We start from the raw sequence: 24590 nt of genomic DNA, 5'->3' as shown, positions 1-24590 counted from the left end.
GAACCTGGGGGGGTCTATGGGGAATCTGGGGGTGTCTATGGGAATCTGGGGTGTCTATGGGTGTCTATGGGGAATCTGGGGTGTCTATGGGGAACCTGTGGGTGTCTATGGGGAATCTGGGGTGTCTATGGGTGTCTATGGGGAATCTGGGGGTGTCTGTGGGAAATCTGGGGGTGTCTATGGGGAATCTGGGGTGTCTATGGGGAATCTGGGGTGTCTGTTGGTGTCTATGGGGAATCTGTTGGTGTCTATGGGGAACCTGGGGGTGTCTATGGGGAACCTGGGGTGTCTATGGGGAACCTGGGGTGTCTGTGGGTGTCTATGGGAACCTGTGGGTGTCTATGGGAATCTGGGGGTGTCTATGGGAATCTGGGGGGGGTCTATGGGAACCTGTGGGTGTCTATGGGAATCTGGGGTGTCTATGGGGAATCTGGGGGGGTCTATGGGTAATCTGGGGGTGTCTATGGGAATCTGGGGGGGGTCTATGGGTAATCTGGGGGTGTCTGGAGCCTTTTGGGGTCCGTGTCCCCCCCAGCGCTGCAGCCCCTCAAGGAGGACCCGGAGCCGCCCATCGGCTGCTTGGCCACCCAGACCCTGTTCATCCTCATGCGGGAATATCCCCGGGCGGGGGGGGGCGCGGGGCGGCTGTGCCGCCCCCCCTGGGGTCATTAAACACCCCCCTTCGTTAATGAGCTGATGGATTGACGGTTAATTAGCGCCCCGAGAAGGGCTGGGATGGGATACGGGAGTGTGGAAATGTGGAGCTGGAATATGCGGGGATGGGAGTTGGATTCAATGTCCCCATTGCACACGTGTCCCCAACCCCACACTCGTGTCCCCAACCCCACTCGTGTCCCCAACCCCACTCGTGTCCCCATTGCACACGTGTCCCCAATGCACACGTGTCCCCATTGCACTCGTGTCCCCAACCCCACTCATGTCCCCAATGCACACGTGTCCCCATTGCACACGTGTCCCCAACCCCACACTCGTGTCCCCAACCCCACTCATGTCCCCAATGCACACGTGTCCCCAATGCACACGTGTCCCCAACCCCACACTCCTGTCCCCCATTACACGCGTGTCCCCACCTCCTGTCCCCCACACATCCCCGCCTTCCCGCGCCCGCGCTCATTTCCCGCCACGCCCCCTCTTTCCCGCCACGCCCCGCCGCGCCTGCGCCTCCGCCCCCCCCCCCCCCGCCCCGTCCCTCCCCGGAAGTGGCGTTAACGCGCGGCCGGAAGCGTCGCCCGGGGGAGACGTTGAGGCGGCGGCACCGGCGGGACTGGGGGGGACACGGTGGGTCTGGGGGACACGGGGGGGCTGGGGGGGACGGGGGGACACGGGGGGACACGGTGGGTCTGGGGGACACGGGGGGGCTGGGGGGGACACGGTGGGTCTGGGGGGAACGGGGGGACACGGTGGGTCTGGGGGAACGGGGGGACACGGGGGGGCTGGGGGGACGGGGGGGCTGGGGGGGGTGGGGAAAGGGGGTGAGGGGGGGGGAACTGGGAGGGACTGGGATATACTGGGGGGGTCTGGTTGGTACTGGGAGGGACTGGGATATACTGGGGGGGTCTGGTTGTAATGATATGAGGGGATGTGGTTGGTACTGGGAAGGACTGGGATGTACTGGGAGGGTCTGGTTGTAATGATATGAGGGGATCTGGTTGATACTGGGGGGGTCTGGGTGATACTGGGAGGGACTGGGATGTACTGGGGGGGTCTGGTTGTAATGATATGAGGGGGTCTGGTTGGTACTGGGAGGGACTGGGATATACTGGGGGGGGCTGGTTGGAATGGTCAGTGATATGAGGGGGTCTGAGTGATACTGGGAGGGACTGGGATATACTGGGAGGTTCTGGTTGGTACTGGGAGGGACTGGGATGTACTGGGGGGGTCTGGTTGGTACTGGGAGGGACTGGGATATAATGGGAGAGGCTGGTTGTATAATATGAGGGGGTCTGGTTGGTACTGGGAGGGACTGGGATATAATGGGGGGGTCTGGTTGGTACTGGGAGGGACTGGGATATAATGAGGGGGTCTGAGTGATACTGGGAGGGACTGGGATATACTGGGAGCGTCTGGCTGTAATGATATGAGGGGATGTGGTTGGTACTGGGAGGGACTGGGATATACTGGGGGGGGCTGTATATCAGGGTCAGTATATCCCAGTCCCTCCCAGTACCAACCAGACCCCCCCAGTATATCCCAGTCCCTCCCAGTACCAACCAGATCCCTTCATATCATTACAACCAGACCCTCCCAGTATCAACCAGTCCCTCCCAGTACCAACTAGACCCCCCCAGTATATCCCAGTCCCTCCCAGTACCAACCAGATCCCCTCATATTATACAACCAGCCTCTCCCATTATATCCCAGTCCCTCCCAGTACCAACTAGACCCCCCCATTATATCCCAGTCCCTCCCAGTACCAACCAGACCCCCTCATATCATTACACCCACCCCCTCCCAGTATATCCCAGTCCCTCCCAGTACTCCCCCAGTACATCCCAGTCCCTCCCCCCGCTATTTTTGCCTCGGAGCCCCCACCGCTCCCATTTCCCGCCTTTTTTCCCCCAAAACCCCCCTTACCGTTCCCATTCTAACCCCCCCATATCTTTCCCCCCCCATTTCAGGCCCCGCGGCGCCGATCCCGACGTTCCAAGATGGCCGCTCGCCGGCGCCGCCGCTGCGCCGGAACCCCCGTGGCCGCGCTCCGGCGCCACCGCGGCGCCCCCGACCCCTCCGGCGCCCGCCCCGCCGCCCTTTAGGAGCGGTAGGTTGGGGTTCGGGGCCCTTTTTGGGGCTGAACCATTTTTACCGTGTAAACCTACCCACTCCACTTCTCTTTTACTGTGTAAACCAACCAACTTCACTTTTACCGTCTAAACCAACCGACTCCACTTCTCTTTTACCATCTAAACCAACCAACTCCACTTCTCTTTTACCATTTAAACCAACCGACTCCACTTCTCTCCCATTTTTACCATGTAAACCAAACGGCTCCACTTCTGTTTTACCATCGAAACCAACCATCCCCACTTTTACCGTCTAAACCAACAGACTCCACTTCTCTTTTACCATCTAAACTGACCAACTCCACTTCTCTCCCGTTTTACCATCTAAACCAACCAACTCCACTTCTCTTTTACCATCGAAACCAACCATCCCCACTTTTACCGTCTAAACCAACCGATTCCACTTCTCTTTTGCCATCTAAACCGACCGACTCCACTTCTCTTTTATCATCTAAACCAACCGGCTCCACTTCTCTCCCATTTTAACCATGTAAACCAACCCACTCCACTTTTACCATCTAAACCAACCATTCCCACTTTTACCGTCTAAACCAACCGATTCCACTTCTCTTTTGCCATCTAAACCAACCAACTCCACTTCTCTTTTACCATCGAAACAAACCATCCCTACTTTTACCATGTAAACCAACCGACTCCACTTCTCTTTTGCCATCTAAACCAACCGACTCCACTTCTCTTTTATCATCTAAACCAACCGGCTCCACTTCTCTCCCATTTTAACCATGTAAACCAACCGACTCCACTTCTCTTTTACCATCTAAACCAACCATCCCTACTTTTACTGTCTAAACTGACCGACTCCACTTCTCTTTTACCATCTAAACCAACCATCCCCACTTTTACCATCTAAACCGACCGACTCCACTTCTCTTTTACCATCTAAACCGACCGACTCCACTTCTCTTTTACCATCTAAACCAACCAGCTCCACTTCTCTCCTGTTTTTACCGTGTATACCGACCAACTCCACTTCTCTTTTACCATCTAAACCAACCGGCTCCACTTCTCTCACATTTTTACCATGTAAACCAAACAGCTCCACTTCTCTTTTACCATTTAAACCAACCGACTGCACTTCTCTTTTACCATCTAAACCAACTGACTCCACTTCTCTCCCATTTTTACCATCTAAACCAACCGGCTCCACTTCTCTTTTACCATCTAAACCGACCAGCTCCACTTCTCTCCCATTTTAACCATGTAAACCAACTGACTCCACTTCTCTCCTCTTTTACCGTGTAAACCAACCGGCTCTTCTCCCGTTCTTGCTCCCGCAGGGGCCGCCATGGCCGTGCGCCCCGCTCCCCCTTTTTCCCCCCCGTCCTCTTCCCTTTGCGACGAAGAGCAGGAGGAGGAAGAGGAGGAGGCGCAACCCCGAGAAGAACCGGTTGACGCTTCCCCGCGCCGTCCGCGCCGGGTTTTACCCCCGCGTGGCGCCAACCGGACCAACCACAAGGATGATGAGGAGCGGCCATGCCGGAGGAAGCACTGGTTGTACCTAAAACCCGAACCGAACCGCGGGGAAAGCGCCGAGGAGCCGGGACCGTCGCGCGGGAAGCGGCTCCGGTTCCTCTGGGGCGAATTCGGGCAACAAGAGCCGGAAAACGCCGCGGAGGAGCCGGCGCGGAGCGGCGAGGAGGATGAGGAGCCAGCATCCCGCTCGCCCGACGCCGCCCGCGCTAAGCCGGGCTTTGTGCAGCTCATCGACGAGCGCGGCATCTACTCCACGGCCAAATTGGTGCTGGGGAGCGCGGCGGCGGAGCCGGATGAGGCCGGCGACGCCAAGCTGGAGATCCGCGAGGTGATCGTGGACGAGAAGCCGTTTCAGTGCGGGGTGTGCGAGAAGGCGTTCAAGCGAGCGTGGGAGCTCTTCAGCCACGAGGTGGTGCACAACGAGGAGCGGCCGTTCCGCTGCGACCTGTGTCAAGCGTCCTTCAAGCGTCACTCGGACTTCAAGAGCCACCGGTTGGTGCACACGGAGGAGCGGCCGTTCCGGTGCGAGCTGTGCGGGAAGCGTTTCAAGCGTTCGTCCAACCTCCAGGAGCACCGGCGCATCCACAGCGGCGAGCGGCCGTTCCGCTGCCCGCGTTGCGCCAAGAGCTTCAAGACGCCGTACGAGCTCCAGCGCCACGCGCTCACCCATTGCGCCGAGAAGCCCTTCAAGTGCGCCGACTGCGGGAAGGACTTCCCGACGTCCAACGCCTTGCTCTTGCACCAACGCCAACACTGCGACGACAAACCCCACGTGTGCGGGGTGTGCGGGAAGAAGTTCACCTACGGGCACAGCTTGAAGGTGCACGAGCGCGTCCACACGGGCGACCGCCCCTTCGTCTGCCCGTTGTGCGGGAAGGGGTTCAAGCAATCCAACGCGCTGTCGTCGCACGAGCGCGTGCACACGGGCGAGCGGCCCTTCGTGTGCAAGACGTGCGGGAAGGCGTTCAAACAGTCGTCCTACCTGGTGATCCACGAGCGGGCGCACACCGGGGAGCGGCCCTACAAGTGCGAGGCGTGCGGGAAGGCGTTCGCGCGGCCATCTTTGCTGCTCCAGCACCACCGCGTGCACAGCCAGGAGAGGCCCTATAAGTGCAGCTTCTGCCATAAGTTCTTCAAGGACGTCGCCTACCTGGCCGTGCACGAGAAGGTGCACACGGGGGAGACGCCCTACAAGTGCAGCGTGTGCGACAAAGGCTTCGCGCACCCGTCCAACCTCCTCCAGCACCAGCGCGTTCACCGCGATGGTTGAGACGGCGACGGGGGAGACCCCCGGGGGGGTTTGGGGGGGACGGGTGAGGAGCCACGGAAAGATGGGGCTTTTGGTACCACCATTTTGAGCCCTGAGGTGATTCTGGCGCCATTTTGAGCCCTGAGGTGATTCTGGCGCCATTTTGAGCCCTGAGGTGATTCTGGCTCTATTTAGATCCCTGAGGTGATTCAGGTACTACCATTTAGATCCCTGAGGTGATTTTGGCGCCATTTTGAGCCCTGAGGTGATTTTGGTGCCACCATTTAGATCCCTGAGGTGATTTTGGCCCCATTTAAATCCCTGAGGTGATTCAGGTATCACCATTTCGATCCCTGAGGTGATTTTGGCGCCATTTAAATCCCTGAAGTGATTCAGGTATCAACATTTAGATCCCTGAGGTGATTCTGGCGCCATTTTGAGCCCTGAGGTGATTCAGGTGCCATTTTGAGCCCTGAGGTGATTTTGGTGCCACCATTTAGATCCCTGAGGTGATTCTTGCACCATTTAGATCCCTGAGGTGATTTTGGCACCATTTTAAGCCCTGAGGTGATTCAGGTATCACCATTTAGATCCCTGAGGTGATTCTGGCGCCATTTTGAGCCCTGAGGTGATTCTGACGCCATTTTGAGTCCTGAGGTGATTCTTCCACCATTCAGATCCCTGAGGTGATTCAGGTATCACGATTTAGATCCCTGAGGTGATTCTGGCGCCATTTTGAGCCCTGAGGTGATTCTGGCGCCATTTTGTGCCCTGAGGTGATTCTGGTACCACCATTTAGATCCCTGAGGTGATATTGGCGCCATTTTGAGCCCTGAGGTGATTCTGGCGCCATTTTGAGCCCTGAGGCGATTTTGGCGCCATTTTGAGCCCTGAGGTGATTTTGGCGCCATTTTGAGCCCAGAAGTGAAGCTGGTACCACCATATAGATCCCTGAGGTGATTCAGGAACCACCATTTTGAGCCCTGAGGTGATTCTGGCGCCATTTTGCGCCCTGAGGTGATTCTGGCGCCATTTTGAGCCCTGAGGTGATTCTGGCGCCATTTTGAGCCTGAGGTGATTCAGGTACCACCATTTTGAGCCCTGAGGTGATTCTGGTGCCATTTTGCGCCCTGAGGTGATCCAGATGCCGCCATTTTGAGCCCTGAGGTGATTCTGGGGCCATTTTGAGCCCTGAGGTGATTTTGGCGCCATTTTGCGCCCTGAGGTGATCCAGATGCCGCCATTTTGAGCCGGCGGCCGAAGCCACAGGGATCATGGGAACCATTGACAAGCGGCCACCTCCCCGTCCCTTTTTGCGCTCCGTCCATACCTCATGCTGCTAATTAACGTGGTTAATCACCCCCTTTCTTCTCCGTCCGCGGGGAGGGGACACACAAACACCGTCCGCTTCGGGATCCTCGGCGAGCGACGCCATAAAGACACAACCACCCCCCTTCATCATCCTCCTCTTCCTCCAGAACTGGGATTTGTCCCCTGATGGGCACAACATGGACCTTTGCTCAATGAGGGCGATGGGAGCCTCGGCGGCGCCATCTTGTCCCTCAGTTTTATCCCACCTCGTCCCCCCATTTTTCGTACGGTCCCTGGGCATGGAGGGTGGGATGGGTGGGATGTGGGCGCTCCACACACTAATTACAAGATGGTTATTTAACGATGTTTCGCCTCGTTACCTCCTCTGCCTTATTTCTATGGGGTTTTGGTGCTTGGGGGGGGTCTCACCCTTCCCACCCGGCACCATGTGTGAGCAGATCTCGCTCATCCCCTCCATATTGGGCCAGAAAAAGCCCATTTTGGGGCTGGCTAATCACACCCATCTCCCCCCTTGTGCCATAATTTCCCAGTTTCCACCATTTTAACCCCAAAACCAGCAACTTGGGGGGCAGTTCCAATCCCAGACGCTTGGGATTTGGCTTCGGGGTTGCGCGGCGCTCAAGAAATCGGAGGGATTGGCTTTAAATTGGATTTAAGTCATTGATATCAGATGGTTTTAAAGTGTCCTGCTTGGGGAAAGCAGATTAAGGAGAAGTTGTGGACGTGAGATGTTGGGGGTGATGGTGGCGCCGCCATCATGGGGCAGCGTCTTCTTCCTTCACCAGCTGCGTCATCTCGGTGTCACCGTCCTCGGCGGCTTCGCCCTTAACGGGGACGTAAATGGCGCCCGGCGGCTGGAACGGCGGCGCCGAAGCGTTTCGGTCCCCCGAGCACCAAGGGGCTGTGACATGGAGGGGACGCCATGTTGTCACGTCCCCCTGGGTGCCGGGGGACGCCATGTTGTGACGTCCCCCTTGTTTCGGGGTGTCTGTGGTTTGGGAAAGGGGGGTTTGGTGGGGTTGTCACCTCCATCCCGAGCTCTGTCCACGCAGGTTCTGGACAGGACAAGCCACAGCAAGACCCCGCTCAGCATGGTCAGCAGGGCCAGTAACGCGATCAGCGCCGCGCACGATGGCGAAGAACCTGCCGGGGGGGACAGAGGGCACGGGAGCCCGTTTTTAGCCAAAAAAGGTGAAAATCGGGCAAGAAAATCGAGCCATTTGGAGCCTTGAGGTGACCTCGGTGCCCCTGGTGTCGCCATTTTGAGCCCTGAGGTGATTCAGGTGCCATTTTGACCCTGAGGTGATTCTGGCGCCATTTTGATTCCTGAAGTGATTCTGGCGCCATTTTGAGCCTTGAGGTGATTCTGGGGCCATTTTGATCCCTGAGGTGATTCTGGCGCCATTTTGACCCTGAGGTGATTCTGGCGCCATTTTGATTCCTGAAGTGATTCTGGCGCCATTTTGAGCCTTGAGGTGATTCTGGGGCCATTTTGAACCCTGAGGTGATTTTGGCGCCATTTTGACCCAGAGGTGATTCTGGCGCCATTTTGAGCCCTGAGGTGATTCTGGTGCCATTTTGACCCTGAGGTGATTCTGGCACCATTTTGACCCTGAAGTAATTCTGGTGCCATTTTGAACCCTGAGGTGATTTTGGCGCCATTTTGAGCCCTGAGGTGATTCTGGCACCATTTTGACCCTGAAGTAATTCTGGCGCCATTTTGAACCCTGAGGTGATTTTGGCGCTATTTTGACCCTGAGGTGGTTCTGGCACCATTTTAACCCTGAGGTGCTTCAGGCGCCATTTTGAACCCTGAGGTGATTTTGGCGCCATTTTGAGCCTTGAGGTGATTCTGGGGCCATTTTGAGCCCTGAGGTGTTTCTGGCGCCATTCTGACCCTGAGGTGATTCAGGCGCCATTTTGAACCCTCAGCCTTTCCTCACACAGGAGATGCTCCACTCCCTCCATCATCTTCATGTTTCTGCACTGGAATCTCTCAACAGTTCTGAACTAAACCCTTTCTCAAGGGCAGAGCAGAGGGGCAGGAGAATCCAACTTGAGTCCAACTGGAATTGAATGGAGTCCAACTGGACTCCAGCTGGAATCCAATGGAATCCAACTTGAGTCCAACTGGAATTGAATGGAGTCCAACTGAACTCCAACTGGACTCCAATGGAATCCAACTGGACTCCATCTGGAATCCAACTGGACTCCAATGGAATCCAACTGGACTCCATCTGGAATCCAACTGGACTCCAATGGAATCCAACTGGACTCCATCTGGAATCCAACTGGACTCCAATGGAATCCAACTGGACTTCAACTGGACTCCAACTGGAATCCAATGGAATCCAACTGGAATCCAACTGGACTCCAATGGAATCCAACTGGACTTCAACTGGACTCCAACTGGAATCCAATGGAATCCAACTGGAATCCAACTGGACTCCAATGGAATCCAACTGGACTTCAACTGGACTCCAACTGGAATCCAATGGAATCCAACTGGAATCCAACTGGAATCCAATGGAATCCAACTGGACTCCAACTTGGATTCAGCTGGAATCGAATGGAGTCCAACTGGAATCCAATGGAATCCAACTGGACTCCAACTGGAATCAAATGGAATCCAACTGGAATCCATCTGGAATCCAACTGGAGTCCAACTGGACTCCAACTGGAATCCAATGGAATCCAACTGGAGTCCAACTGGAATCCAACTGGAGTCCAACTGGAATCCATCTGGAGTCCAACTGGAATCAGGCGTTCTCAGGGTGCTATGGCTGTATATATTTTATATATATATATGTATATATATATGTTCCCCAAGTATATCCTGATAATCTCTGAACTAAACCCTCTTCTCAAACGCAGCGTAGATGGCAAGAAGAACCCCTTGGGGACCATCTCCCCTCCAACACCCATCACGCCGCATCCACGGCTCACCCTTGGGTTCGGCGCACACCACGGCGGCCGGCGCCCCGAGCCGGCACGGCCCCGGCGCCGTCTCCATCTGCTGACACTCCAGCAGCAGCGACTCGCTCCCCCGGCAGCTCAGCCCCTCCAGTAAGTCCCGGTGGTCTCCAGCGCCAAAATGGGCTCCGGAGGGCACGGATTGGGCCGGTCCGCAGCCCAGCTGCCTGCACAGCACCCCGGCTTCCAGCAAGCTCCAGCCGCTGCTGCACACCCCGCGCCAGGTCGCGTTGTACAGCACCTCCACGCGCCCCGCGCAGGGACCGGCGCCGCCCGTCACTCGCGCCGCCATCAGGTCGGGACCTGGGGGACGGAGCAGAGAGACCCTCAGCGTCATGGAGTCCAAAGGGAACCCTGAGAACCTCGTCTGTGTGTTTGTTACGCGGCATTTTGAGCCCTGAGGTGATTTTGGGGCCGCCATTTTGAGCCCTGAGGTGATTTTGGGGCCGCCATTTTGAGTCCTGTGGTGATTTTGGGGCTGCCATTTTGAGCTCTGAGGTGATATTGGTGTCGCCATTTTGACCCTGAGGTGATTCTGGCGCCATTTTGAGTACTGAGGTGATCCTGCTGCTGCCATTTTGAGCCTGGAGTTGATATTGGTGCCCTTGGTGACACCATTTTGCCCCTGAGGTGATTTTGGCGCCATTTTGACCCTGAGGTGATTCTGGCGCCATTTTGACCCTGAGGTGATTTTGGTGCCATTTTACCCTGAGGTGATTCTGGCGCCATTTTGACCCTGAGGTGATTTTGGCGCCATTTTGACCCTGAGGTGATTTTGGTGCCATTTTGACCCTGAGGTGATTTTGGCGCCATTTTGACCCTGAGGTGATTTTGGCGCCATTTTGACCCTGAGGTGATTCTGGCGCCATTTTGAGCCCTGAGGTGATTTTGGTGCCATTTTGACCCTGAGGTGATTTTGGCGCCATTTTGACCCTGAGGTGATTTTGGTGCCATTTTGACCCTGAGGTGATTCTGGCGCCATTTTGACCCTGAGGTGATTTTGGCGCCATTTTGACCCTGAGGTGATTTTGGTGCCATTTTGACCCTGAGGTGATTTTGGCGCCATTTTGACCCTGAGGTGATTTTGGTGCCATTTTGACCCTGAGGTGATTCTGGCGCCATTTTGACCCTGAGGTGATTCTGGTGCCATTTTGAACCCTGAGGTGATTCTGGCGCCATTTTACCCTGAGGTGATTCAGGCGCCATTTTGACCCTGAGGTGATTTTGGCGCCATTTTGACCCTGAGGTGATTTTGGCGCCATTTTGACCCTGAGTTGATTTTGGCGCCATTTTGAGCCCTGAGGTGATTTTGGCGCCATTTTGACCCTGAGGTGATTTTGGTGCCATTTTGACCCTGAGGTGATTCTGGCGCCATTTTGAGTACTGAGGTGATCCTGCTGCTGCCATTTTGAGCCTGGAGTTGATATTGGTGCCCTTGGTGACACCATTTTGAGCCCTGAGGTGATTTTGGGGCCGCCATTTTGACCCTGAGGTGATTCTGGCGCCATTTTGACCCTGAGGTGATTCTGGCGCCATTTTGAGCCCTGAGGTGATTTTGGTGCCATTTTGACCCTGAGGTGATTTTGGCGCCATTTTGACCCTGAGGTGATTCTGGCGCCATTTTGAGCCCTGAGGTGATTCTGGCGCCATTTTGAGTCCTGAGTAGATATTGGGGGAGTAATTTTGAACCATGAGGTGATTCTGGCACCATTTTGAGTCCTTAGGTGATTCTGGCGCCATTTTGACCCTGAGGTGATTCTGGCACCATTTTGAGTCCTGAGGTGATATTGGGGGAGTCATTTTTTAACCATGAGGTGATTCTGGCGCCATTTTGACCCTGAGGTGATTCTGGCGCCATTTTGCGCCCTGAGGTGATTCTGGCGCCATTTTGACCCTGAGGTGATTCTGGCACCATTTTGCGCCCTGAGGTGATTCTGGCGCCATTTTGAGTCCTGAGGTGATTCTGGCGCCATTTTGACCCTGAAGTGATTCTGGCGCCATTTTGAACCCTGAGGTGATTCTGGCGCCATTTTACCCTGAGGTGATTCTGGCGCCATTTTGAACCCTGAGGTGATTCTGGCGCCATTTTACCCTGAGGTGATTCAGGCGCCATTTTGAGCCCTGAGGTGATTTTGGCGCCATTTTGACCCTGAGGTGATTCTGGCGCCATTTTGAGTCCTGAGGTGATTTTGGCGCCATTTTGACCCTGAGGTGATTCTGGCGCCATTTTGCGCCCTGAGGTGATTTTGGCGCCATTTTGCGCCCTGAGGTGATTTTGGCGCCATTTTACCCTGAGGTGATTCTGGCGCCATTTTGACCCTGAGGTGATTCTGGCGCCATTTTACCCTGAGGTGATTCTGGCGCCATTTTGACCCTGAGGTGATTCTGGCGCCATTTTGAGCCTGAGGTGATTCTGGCGCCATTTTGCGCCCTGAGGTGATTCTGGCGCCACCATGAGCTGCTTTTCTTGCCGCCATTTTGAACCCTGAGCTGACGGCCCCCAAACCCACCCCCAAGATTCACAGTTGGGCCTCCTTTCCCTAACCCGGTATCTCCGACGCTTTCCCCACCTGAGCACACGACTCCCGCGTCTTCCTCATGGTTGCAGTTGTGTTGTCCCCAAGCGCCCAAGCGGCACCGGGAGAACTCGCTCTCCGTCCCGGCGCACTCCACCTCGTCCAACCAAATGGGGTCGGAGCCTTGGCCGAAATGAGCCCGTCCCGGCGCCGCCACGGCCGTGCCGCAGCCCAGCTGCCGGCAAACCACCTTGGCGTCGCTCAGGTCCCAGCTGTCGTCGCACACCGTGCCCCATCGCTCCTGGTGGAGCACCTCGAGCCTCCCGGCGCAGCGGTGCGGGCCGGCGGTCAAGCGGATGCGCGGCTCCGCCGTCACGTTGGCGTCTGCGGGGAGAGGCCGGTTGGAGGCCAGTTGGATTCCAGTTGGACTCGAGTTGGACTCGAGTTGGAGTCCAGTTGGATTCCAGTTGGACTCGAGTTGGACTCGAGTTGGATTCCATTGGATTCCAGTTGGATTCCAGTTGGACTCAAGTTGGATTCCAGTTGGACTCAAGTTGGATTCCAGTTGGAGTCCAGCTGGATTCCATTGGAGTCCAGTTGGAGTCCAGTTGGATTAGAGTTGGATTCCATTGGAGTCCAGTTGGACTCAAGTTGGATTCCATTCAATTCCAGTTGAATCTAAGTTGGAGTCCAGTTGGACGCAAGTTGGATTCCATTCGATTCCAGTTGGATTCCAGTTGGATTCCATTCGATTCCAGTTGAATCCAAGTTGGAGTCCAGTTGGATTCCAGTTGGAGTCCAGTTGGACTCAAGTTGGATTCCATTCAATTCCAGTTGGACTCCAGTTGGATTCCACTTGGACTCCACTTGGATTCCAGTTGGATTCCAGTTGGATTCCATTGGATTCCAGTTGGATTCCAGTTGGATTCCAGTTGGATTCCATTGGAGTCCAGTTGGATTCCAGTTGGATTCCAGTTGGATTCCATTCAATTCCAGTTGGACTCCAGTTGGATTCCACTTGGACTCCAGTTGGATTCCACTTGGACTCCAGTTGGATTCCAGTTGGATTCCAGTTGGATTCCATTGGATTCCAGTTGGATTCCAGTTGGATTCCATTGGAGTCCAGTTGGACTCAAGTTGGATTCCATTCGATTCCAGTTGGACTCCAGTTGGATTCCAGTTGGACTCAAGTTGGATTCCATTGGATTCCAGTTGGATTCCAGTTGGAGTCCAGTTGGGGTCAAGTTGGATTCCATTGCATTCCAGTTGGAGTCCAGTTGGATTCCAGTTGGATTCCAGTTGGATTCCATTGGATTCCAGTTGGATTCCAGTTGGAGTCCAGTTGGAGTCCAGTTGGTTTCCAGTTGGATTCCAGTTGGATTCCAGTTGGAGTCCAGTTGGAGTCCAGTTGGATTCCAGTTGGATTCCATTGGAGTCCAGTTGGACTCAAGTTGGATTCCATTCAATTCCAGTTGCATTCCATTGGTTTCCAGTTGGAGTCCCGTTGGATTCCATTGGATTCCAGTTGGAGTCCCGTGGACTCCAGTTGGACTCAAGTTGGATTCCATTTGATTCCAGTTGGATTCCAGTTGGACTCCAGTTGGTTTCCAGTTGGATTCCAGTTGGATTCCAGTTGGACTCCAGTTGGACTCCAGTTGGATTCCATTGGATTCCAGTTGGACTCAAGTTGGATTCCATTGGATTCCAGTTGGACTCCAGTTGGATTCCATTGGATTCCAGTTGGAGTCCAGTTGGACTCCAGTTGTATTCAAGTTGGACTCCAGTTGGATTCCATTGGAGTCCAGTTGCAGTCCAGTTGGACTCCAGTTGGACTCCAGTTGGATTCTTGGAGTCTCGTTGGACTCCAGTTGGAGTCCAATTGGACTCAAGTTGGATTCCATTGGATTCCAGTTGGACTCCAGTTGGATTCCATTGGAAAGGCGGAGTGTCAGGATGATGGAGCCACCTGTGTGAGGTGTAACCTCATCAGGGCGGTCCCGCTCCGCAATAGACGATTTCTCGAGCTCAATCCACCCCCCGACATCATTTGCCGTACCTGAGCACACCACTCCGGCGTCCTCCCCGTGGTTGCAGTTGCTGAGTCCCCAGGGCCGAGCGCGGCATTGAGCCAGGTCGTCCTCGTTCCCGGCGCACGCCACGTCGTCCAACCAGATCCTCCCCGATCCCGGCCCGAAACGAGCCCGTCCCGGCGCCGCCGCGGCCGCGCCGCAGCCCAGCTGCCGGCAAACCACGGCGGCGGCGCTCAGGTCCCAGTTGTCGTCGCACACCGTCCCCCATTCGCCGTCGTGGAGAACCTCGAGCCGCCCGGCGCAGCGGTTGGGGCCGCCGGACAGACGGACGTCGGAGCGAATCTGGTCTGTGGGGAGAGGAGGGGGACGTGGGACGTTGGGGACAATGGGTTCAAGGGGCTGGGAGATGTGATGTTGGGGACAATGGGTTCAAGGTGATGGGAGATGTGACATTGGGGACAACGTGTCCAAGGGGGTGGGAGATGTGACATTGGGGACAATGCGTCCAAGGGTCTCTGGTCTGTGGGAGATGTGACATTGGGGACAATGTGTCCAATGGGCTCTGGTCTGTGGGAGATGTGACTTTGGGGACAATGTGTCCAAGGGTCTCTGGTCTGTGGGAGATGTGACTTTGGGGACAATGTCCAAGGTGCTGGGAGATGTGACATTGGGGACAACGTGTCCAAGGGACTTTGGTCTGTGGGGGATGTGACATTGGGGACAACGCGTCCAAGGGGCTGGGAGAGGTGACATTGGGGACAATGGATCCAAGGGGCTGGGAGATGTGACATTGGGGACAACGTGTCCAAGGGGCTGGGAGAGGTGACATTGGGGACAATGTGTCCAAGGGGCTGGGAGATGTGACATTGGGGACAATGTGTCCAAGGGGCTGGGAGATGTGACATTGGGGACAATGTGTCCAAGGGGCTGGGAGATGTGACATTGGGGACAATGGATCCAAGGGGCTGGGAGATGTGACATTGGGGACAATGTGTCCAAGGTGATGGGAGATGTGACATTGGGGACAATGCGTCCAAGGGTCTCTGGTCTGTGGGAGATGTGACATTGGGGACAATGTGGCCAAGGGGCTGGGAGATGTGACATTGGGGACAACGCGTCCAAGGGGCTGGGAGATGTGACATGGGGGACATTGTGTCCAAGGGTCTCTGGTCTGTGGGAGATGTGACATTGGGGACAATGTGTCCAAGGGGCTGGGAGATGTGACATTGGGGACAATGGGTTCAAGGGGCTGGGAGATGTGACATTGGGGACAATGTGTCCAAGGTGATGGGAGATGTGACATTGGGGACAATGTGTCCAAGGGGCTGGGAGATGTGACATTGGGGACAATGGGTCCAAGGTGATGGGAGATGTGACATTGGGGACAACGTGTCCAAGGGTCTCTGGTCTGTGGGAGATGTGACATTGGGGACAACGCGTCCAAGGGACTCTGGTCTGTGGGAGAGGTGACATTGGGGACATTGGGGACAATGGTGACGGCATCTCCAAGCTGAGCTTTTGCTCCTGGAAGGAACAACCCTCACCTGCACAAACGGCTCCGGCGTCCTCCTCATGGCTACACCCATTGACCCCCCAGGGCCGGCTCCGACACTCGGCGATGGCGTTTTCCCCTCCGGCGCACGCCACCCTGTCCAACCAGATGGGATCGCGGCCCCTCCCGAACGCCGCTCCCGCCGGCGCCGCCACGGCCGCGCCGCACCCCAGCTCCCGGCAAACCACCGCGGCGTCCTTGAGGTCCCATCCGTCGTCGCACACCGTCCCCCAGCGCCGCTCGTGCAGGACCTCCACCCTCCCGGCGCAACGGTGCGGCCCATCCGCCAAACGGACGCTCGACGCGTTGTTGGCGGCTCCGGCGCCTGAAAGAACCGCGCGTCGGGAGCGGGAGACGCGGCCAAGGGACCTCCCCTCCGTCACCGCGGCCACCGCGACGTACCTGAGCACACCACTCCGGCGTCCTCACCGTGGTTGCAGTTGCTGTGTCCCCAGGGCCGAGCGCGGCATTGAGCCAGGTTGTCCTCGTTCCCGGCGCACGCCACGTCGTCCAACCAGATCCTCCCCGATCCCGGCCCGAAACGAGCCCGTCCCGGCGCCGCCGCGGCCGCGCCGCAGCCCAGCTGCCGGCAAACCACGGCGGCGTCGGTGAGGTCCCAACCGTCGTCGCAAACCGTCCCCCATGTGCCGTCGTGGAGAACCTCGAGCCGCCCGGCGCAGCGGTTGGGGCCTCCGGACAGACGGAGGGAGGCGGAGCTGGTGTTACCTGCTTTTGGGGTGAGGGAAAGGTGGGGGGACGTGGGTGGAGGTCACCCCGATGTCGTTGGGTCATCGTGGTGTCGCTGGATCACCCCGAAATCCATGGACCAACCCAACAGCCATGGACCAACCCAACATCTTGGAACACCCCAACATCCCTGATAACCCCAAAATCCTTGGACACCCCAACATCCATGGACACCCCAACATCCCTGGATCATCCCAACATCTCTGGACACCCCAACATCCATGGATCACCCTGACATCCATGGACACCCCAACATCCATGGATCACCCCAACATCCCTGGATCATCTCAACATCCCTGGATCACCCCAAAATCATGGACACCCCGACATCCCTGGATCACCCTGAAATCCATGGACACCCCAACATCCCTGGATCACCCCGAAATCCTTGGACACCCCAACATCCATGGACACCCCAACATCCCTGGATCATCCCAACATCTCTGGATCATCTCAACATCCCTGGATCACCCCGAAATCCTTGGACACCCCAACATCCATGGACACCCCAACATCCCTGGATCATCCCAACATCTCTGGATCATCTCAACATCCCTGGATCATCCCAACATCCTTGGAAGAACAAGAAGAGGAAGAAGGAGAAGAAGAAGAAGAAAGAAGAAGGAGAAGAAGAAGAGGAACAAGAAGAAGAAGAACAACAAGAAGAACAAGAACAAGAACAAGAAGAGGAAGAAGAAGAACAAGAAGAGGAGGAAGGAGGAGAAGAAGAAGAGGAAGGAGGAGAAGAAGAAGAGGAAGGAGGAGAAGAAGAAGAGGAAGAAGAAGAACAAGAAGAAGGAGAAGAACAAGAAGAGGAAGAAGAAGAAGAGGAAGAAGAAGAAGAGGAAGGAGGAGAAGAAGAAGAGCAACAACAAGAACAAGAAGAGGAAGAAGTAGAAGAACAAGAAGAAGAGGAAGAAGGAGAAGAAGAGAAAGAAGAAGGAGGAGAAGAACAACAAGAACAAGAAGAGGAAGAAGAAGTAGAAGAACAAGAAGAAGAACAAGAAGAAGAGGAAGAAGGAGAAGAAGAGGAAGAAGAAGAACAAGAAGAGGAAGAAGGAGAAGAAGAAGAGGCAGAAGGAGAAGAAGAACAAGAAGAGGAAGAAGAAGAGGAAGAAGAAGAAGAGGAAGAAGGAGAAGAACAAGAAGAGGAAGAAGAAGAAGAGGAAGAAGAAGAAGAGGAAGAAGGAGAAGAACAAGAAGAGGAAGAAGAAGAGGAAGAAGAAGAAGAGGAAGAAGGAGAAGAAGAACAACAACAACAAGAACAAGAAGAGGAAGAAGGAGAAGAAGAACAACAAGAACAAGAAGAGGAAGAAGGAGAAGAAGAACAACAAGAACAAGAAGAGGAAGAAGTAGAAGAACAAGAAGAAGAACAAGAAGAAGAGGAAGAAGGAGAAGAAGAACAAGAAGAGGAAGAAGGAGAAGAAGAACAAGAAGAGGAAGAAGGAGAAGAACAACAAGAACAAGAGGAAGAAGGAGCAGACATGGAGACGGGGATTTTGGGACGTGGTTTAGCGCCAGCATTAACGCTTGGACTTGATGATCTTGAGGGTCTTTTCCTACTAAACTACACCGCGGTTCCTCACCCGCGCACACCACGCCGGCGTCCTCGCCGTGGTGACAGTTGTGGATGCCCAACGTCTTGGCTCGGCATTCCAAGAAGTCGCTTTCCGTCCCGGTGCAGCTCACGTCGTCCAACCAGATGGGACCGGCCCCCCATCCGAACCGAGCGGAACCCGGCGCCGCCACGGCCGCGCCGCAGCCCAATTGCCGGCAAACCACGGCGGCGTCGCTCAGGTCCCAGCTGTCGTCGCACACCGTCCCCCACTCGTTGTTGTAAAACACCTCCACCCTCCCGGCGCATTCGCTCAAAGCGCCAACCAGGCGAAGGCGGGGGACGCTGGTGGTGCCGGAGCCTTAAAAACACCCCAAAATCAGAAAGAATAGGTTCGTTTGGGTCAAAATGGACCTTCCGAGCTCGTACAACGAGCAGGGACATCTTCACCCAGCTCAGGGTGCTCGGAGCCCCGTCCAACGGGATGATCTTAAAGGTCTTTCCCAACCACAATGAGTCTATAATTCAATGATTATGGGACAAATTGGGTTGAAGGGACATTGAAGGGTCTCCATCCATTGATGGTTGAACACATGAGGTTCTCAGGGACATTTTAGAGTTGGGTTGTGGTTGGACTCAATGACCTTGAGGGTCTTCTCCAACCACAATGAGTCTATAATTCAATGATTATGGGACAAATTGGGTTGAAGGGACATTGAAGGGTCTCCATCCATTGAGGGTTGAGCCGATGAGGTTCTCAAGGATGTTTTAGAGTTGGGTTCTGGTTGGACTCAATGACCTTGAGGGTCTTTCCCAACCAAAATGATTCTATAATTCAATGATTATGGGACAAATTGGGTTGAAGGGACATTGAAGGGTCATTGAGCCCAACCCCAACGAGCAGGGACATCTTCACCCAGCTCAGGGTGCTCAGAGCCCCGTCCAACGGGACGTTGGGTGGTTCCATGGGTGCTTCATCCACCACCTCTCTGGGCAACCTGGGCCGGGCTCTCCCCACCCTCAGCATCACAAATGGAGGTTGGAAATGGGGAATTTGGGGTTGTTTCTGCCCAAAAAGGGCCAGAACGGGCTGCCCAGGGCGGTGGTGGAGTTGCCATCACTGGGGGGTTGAGTTGATGAGGTTCTTGGGGACATTTAGTGACACAGTTGGGTTGTGGTTGGACCTGATGATCTTAAAGGTCTTTCCCAACCGCAACGATTCTATAATTCAATGATTATGGGACAAATTGGGTTGAAGGGACATTGAAGGGTCTCCATCCATTGAGGGCTGAACACACAAGGTTCTCAGGGACGTCTTAGAGTTGGGTTGTGGTTGGACTCAATGACCTTGAGGGTTTTTTCCAACCACAATGATTCCATAATTCAATGATTATGGGACAAATTGGGTTGAAGGGACATTGAAGGGTCTCCATCCATTGATGGTTGAACACATGAGGTTCTTGGGGACATTTAGTGACACAGTTGGGTTGTGGTTGGATTCGATGATCTTAAAGGTCTTTCCCAACCCAAATGATTCTATAATTCAATGATTATGGGACAAATTGGGTTGAAGGGACATTGAAGGGTCTCCAACCATTGAGGGTTCATCCACCACCTCTTGGGCAACCTCGGCCGGGCTCTCCCCACCCTCAGCATCCCAAATTTCTCCATGTCCAGCCTAGATCTCCCCTCTTTGAGTTTCAAACCATCGCGGTTTGTCTTACAAGCGACCGCGGGCGTGAGCGTTACCTGAACACACGACTCCGGCGTCTTCCACGTGGTTACACGCGTGGTGTCCCCACGGTTTGACCGGGCACTCGGTCAGGGTGGCTTCTGTCCCCACGCAACTCACCCCGTCCAACCAAATGGGGCCGGATCCTTGTCCGAAATGGGACAAAACCGGCGCCGACACCGGCGTCCCGCAGCCCAACTGCCGGCAAACCACGGCCGCGTCCTTCAGGTCCCAGGTGTCGTCGCAGATGGTTCCCCATTGTTGGTTGTGGAAGACCTCGACCCTCCCGGCGCAGCGGTGGGGACCGTTGACCAACCGTAGGGTTTCCGAGCTCCCCGGCTCCGGATCTGCAACTGGAATCGGTTGGTTGGGTTGGGACGGACCGTCAAGGTGATGGAGTCCAACCGTAACCCAACGGCGTGGCCTTGAGAACCGCGTGTGTTTGAGCCTCCAGGGATGGCGGCTCCGGCGCTGCCCTGGGCAGCCTGTTCGGTGCCCCACAGGCCTTTGGGGGAGAAATTGGCCCACATTTCCAACCTCAACCCCAAGGGAAGGGAAGAGAAGAGGAAGAGAAGGGAAGAGGAAGAAGAACAACGAGAACAAGAAGACGAAAAATAAGTAGAAGATGATGAAGAAGAAGAGGAAGAAGGAGAAGAAAAAGAGGAAGAAGGAGGAGGAGGAGAAGAAGAGGAAGAAGGAGAACAACAAGAACAAGAAGAGGAAGAAGTAGAAGAAGAACAAGAAGAGGAAGAAGAATAGAAGAAGAACAAGAAGAAGAAGAAAAAGAAGGAGAAGAAGAGGAAGAAGGAGAAGAAGAACAACAAGAACAAGAAAAAGAACAAGAAAAAGAACAAGAACAAGAAAAAGAACAAGAACAAGAAGAGGAAGAAGAATAGAAGAAGAACAAGAAGAAGAGGAAGAAGAAGAAGAAAAGAAGAAGAGGAAGAAGGAGAAGAAGAAGGGGAAGAAGGAGGAGAACAACAAGAACAAGAAGAGGAAGAAGAATAGAAGAAGAACAAGAAGAAGAAGAGGAAGAAGAAGGGAGAAGAACAAGAACAAGAAGAGGAACAAGAAGAACAAGAAAAAGAACAAGAAGAAGAGGAAGAAGAAGAAAAGAAGAAGAGGAAGAAGGAGAAGAAAAGAAGAAGAGGAAGAAGGAGAAGAAGAAGAAGAAGAAAAGAAGAAGAGGAAGAAGGAGAAGAAGCAGAAGAAAAGAAGAGGAAGAAGGAGAAGAAGAAAAGAAGAGGAAGAAGGAGAAGAAGAAGAAGAAAAGAGGAAGAAGGAGAAGAAGAAGAAGAAGAAAGAAGAGGAAGAAGAAGAACAAGAAGAACAAGAGGAAGAAGAAGAAGAAGAAGAAGAAGAAGAAGAAGAAGAAGAAGAAGAAGAAGAAGAAGAAAAGAGGAAGAAGGAGAAGAAGAAGAAGAAGAAAGAAGAGGAAGAAGAAGAACAAGAAGAACAAGAGGAAGAAGAAGAAGAAGAAGAAAAGAGGAAGAAGGAGAAGAAGAAGAAGAAGAAAGAAGAGGAAGAAGAAGAACAAGAAGAACAAGAGGAAGAAGAAGAAGAAGAAGAAGAAGAAGAAGAACAAGAACAAGAACAAGAACAAGAGGAAGAAGAAGAAGAAGAAGAAGAAGAAGAGGAACAAGAACAAGCCCGGTGCGCCCGGCCACTTTGTGTGCAATGAAAAGCCCACATCCCCCAGCCCTGGGGTTGCTGGCAATCGCCACCTCGGCTCTTCCAAACCCTTTGCCCATGGGAATCCAACCAACCAGAAAACACCTCGCGCTCCCTAAACCGCAGGAACAAGCGCTGGTTGAACCCGGAGGAGCCACCCCAAGCACTGACCCGCGTCGGCGGAGCACGAGACGCCCACGTGTCCCTCGGGCGCGCAGCTCCGGGCGCCCCACACCTTGACCTTGCACTCGAAGATGGCGCCTTCCGTCCCGGCGCACTCCACGTCGTCCACCCACGCGGGGCCGTCGCCGGGGCCGAAGAGCGCGGGTGGCGCCGAACGCGCCGGCCCGCAGCCCAGCTGCCGACACGCCACGTGCGCTTCCGCCAGGTCCCAGCCCGCGCCGCAGATCCCGCCCCAGCGGCCGGCGTGGAAAACCTGGAGCCGCCCGGAGCAGGAGTCGCTGCCGTTCAGGAGGCGGAGCCTTCCCAGGTCGGCCAAGTCGGATCCTGAAAGGGTGGATACAGAAGCACAGGGTCAGGGGTGGGTTGGGGTTGGAGGCCAATTGGAGTCCAGTTGGACTCAAGGTGGATTCCATTGGATTCCATTGGAGTCCAGTTGGAGTCCAGTTGGATTCCAGTTGGACTCAAGTTGGATTCCTTTGGATTCCAGTTGGGTTGCAGTTGGATGCAGTTGAAGTCCAGTTGGATTCCAGTTAGAAGTTGGATTCCAGTTGGAGTCCAGTTGGACTCAAGTTGGATTCCATTGGATTCCAGTTGGACTCCAGTTGGATTCCAGTTGGAGTCCAGTTGGATTCCATTGGAGTCCAGTTGGATTCCAGTTGGATTCCATTGGATTCCAGTTGGATTCAAGTTGGATTCCATTGGATTCCATTGGATTCCAGTTGGACTCCAGTTGGAGTCCAGTTGGACTCAAGTTGGATTCCAGTTGGAGTCCAGTTGGATTCCAGTTGGAGTCCAGTTGGATTCCATTGGATTCCAGTTGGACTCAAGTTGGATTCCATTGGAGTCCAGTTGGATTCCAGTTGGATTCCATTGGATTCCAGTTGGACTCAAGTTGGATTCCATTGGATTCCACTTGGATTCCAGTTGGACTCAAGTTGGATTCCACTTGGAGTCCAGTTGGAGTCCAATTGGATTCCAGTTTAAGTCCAGTTGGATTCCAGTTAGAAGTTGGAGTCCAGTTGGAGTCCAGTTGGACTCAAGTTGGATTCCATTGGATTCCAGTTGGACTCCAGTTGGATTCCAGTTGGAGTCCAGTTGGATTCCATTGGAGTCCAGTTGGATTCCAGTTGGATTCCATTGGATTCCAGTTGGATTCAAGCTGGATTCCATTGGATTCCATTGGATTCCAGTTGGACTCCAGTTGGAGTCCAGTTGGACTCAAGTTGGATTCCATTGGATTCCATTTGGAGTCCAGTTGGATTCCAGTTGGACTCAAGTTGGATTCCAGTTGGACTCCAGTTGGATTCCATTGGATTCCAGTTGGACTCAAGTTGGATTCCATTGGAGTCCAGTTGGATTCCAGTTGGATTCCATTGGATTCCAGTTGGATTGCAGTTGGATTCCATTGGATTCCACTTGGATTCCAGTTGGACTCAAGTTGGATTCCACTTGGAGTCCAGTTGGAGTCCAATTGGATTCCAGTTTAAGTCCAGTTGGATTCCAGTTGGAAGTTGGAGTCCAGTTGGAGTCCAGTTGGACTCAAGTTGGATTCCATTGGATTCCAGTTGGAGTCCAGTTGGATTCCAGTTGGAGTCCAGTTGGATTCCATTGGAGTCCAGTTGGATTCCATTGGATTCCAGTTGGATTCCAGTTGGACTCAAGTTGGATTCCAGTTGGATTCCATTGGAGTCCAGTTGGATTCCAGTTGGTTTCTAGTTGGATTCCAGTTGGATTCCATTGGATTCCAGTTGGATTCCAGTTGGAGCCCAGCTGGACTCATGTTGGATTCCAGCGATAGAACCGCTCACCCGAGCAAACCACGCCGGCGTCTTCCCCGTGTTTGCACCCGTGGAACCCCCATCCTTTGCTGTGGCATTCGGAGAGGCCGACTTCATTCCCGGAGCACCTCACGTCGTCCATCCAGATGGGTCCCTCTCCTGGCCCGAATCGCGCGCGGCGCGGGGCCGAGATGGCGGCGCCGCAGCCCAGCTGGCGGCACACGACGCGGGCGTCGGCGAAGTCCCAGCCGTCGTCGCACACCGTCCCCCATTTGCCGTCGTGGAACAGCTCCACCCGCCCGGCGCAGCGACCGGGACCGTCCGCCAACCGCACCGGGGCCAAGGTGGAAACGGCCGAGGCTGCGGAGGGGTAGGGGGTGGTCAGAGCGTCCCGGCGCCGCGCGGGGTGGAGGGGGAGGGGATGGGGGCGGTGCCGCGTGGGGGTGTTGTCTATGGAGCGAAGCGTCTTCTCGCCAAGTCGTGAATCATTGAGTTATTGAGTCAGCAAATCATTGAGTCATCAAGTCGCTGAATCATCAGATCATTGAACTATAGAATCATTGAGTCATCAAATCATTGAATCATCAAGTCATCGAATTATCGAATCATAGAATCATCAAATTATCGAATCATAGAGTCATCAAATTATCGAATCATCAAATTATCAAATCATCAAATTATTGAATCATCGAATAATTGAATCATCAAATTATCGAATCATCAAATCATCAAATTATCGAATCATTGAATCATTAAATTATCAAATCATAGAGTCATCAAATTATCGAATCATCAAATTATCGAATCATCAAATCATCAAATCATCGAATCATCGAATCATTGAATCATCAAGTCATCGAATTATCGAATCATAGAATCATCAAATTATCGAATCATCAAATCATCAAATTATCGAATCATTGAATCATTAAATTATCGAATCATAGAGTCATCAAATTATCGAATCATCAAATTAT

General features: G+C 54.1%; 4 protein-coding genes across 4 annotated transcripts; 2 read left to right on the top strand and 2 right to left on the bottom strand.

The window, feature by feature from the left end:
* Nucleotides 1-1238: 1238 nt before the first annotated feature.
* LOC309452251 (uncharacterized protein) lies at nt 1239-7219 on the top strand. The gene is made up of 3 exons (XM_082076919.1): nt 1239-1299; nt 2640-2779; nt 4100-7219. The coding sequence occupies exon 3, from the start codon at nt 4108-4110 to the stop codon at nt 5563-5565; it is 1458 nt and encodes a 485-aa protein (XP_081933045.1). The 5' UTR covers nt 1239-1299; nt 2640-2779; nt 4100-4107; the 3' UTR covers nt 5566-7219.
* A 412-nt stretch (nt 7220-7631) lies between these two features.
* Nucleotides 7632-19227, bottom strand: LOC309452254 (scavenger receptor cysteine-rich domain-containing protein DMBT1-like; the record flags this gene model as incomplete). Its single annotated transcript, XM_082076922.1, has 9 exons — nt 7632-7777; nt 7903-8019; nt 9823-10152; nt 12420-12776; nt 14422-14742; nt 15940-16272; nt 16350-16682; nt 18281-18610; nt 19197-19227. The coding sequence occupies 9 exons, from the start codon at nt 19225-19227 to the stop codon at nt 7632-7634; spliced, it is 2298 nt and encodes a 765-aa protein (XP_081933048.1).
* A 68-nt stretch (nt 19228-19295) lies between these two features.
* On the bottom strand, nt 19296-22184 carry LOC309452253 (soluble scavenger receptor cysteine-rich domain-containing protein SSC5D-like; the record flags this gene model as incomplete). Its single annotated transcript, XM_082076921.1, has 2 exons — nt 19296-20334; nt 21824-22184. Coding segments are annotated over 2 exons (726 nt in total), but the record flags the coding sequence as incomplete, so codon positions are not given.
* LOC309452249 (uncharacterized protein) lies at nt 20712-21967 on the top strand (the record flags this gene model as incomplete). The annotated part of the gene is made up of 1 exon (XM_082076917.1): nt 20712-21967. A coding segment is annotated over one exon (951 nt), but the record flags the coding sequence as incomplete, so codon positions are not given.
* Nucleotides 22185-24590: the final 2406 nt, after the last annotated feature.

Source organism: Streptopelia decaocto (assembly GCF_964273445.1).
Source record: "Streptopelia decaocto genome assembly, contig: HAP1_SCAFFOLD_376, whole genome shotgun sequence".
Taxonomy (NCBI): domain Eukaryota; kingdom Metazoa; phylum Chordata; class Aves; order Columbiformes; family Columbidae; genus Streptopelia; species Streptopelia decaocto.
The sequence above is the reverse complement of the archived record's forward strand: the minus strand, read 5'-3'. Positions and strand labels throughout refer to the sequence as shown.

Coding starts and splice junctions, on each gene's coding strand:
- LOC309452251 (XM_082076919.1), top strand. CDS start 4,108: ATGGCCGTGCGCCCCGCTCCCCCTTTTTCCCCCCCGTCCTCTTCCCTT.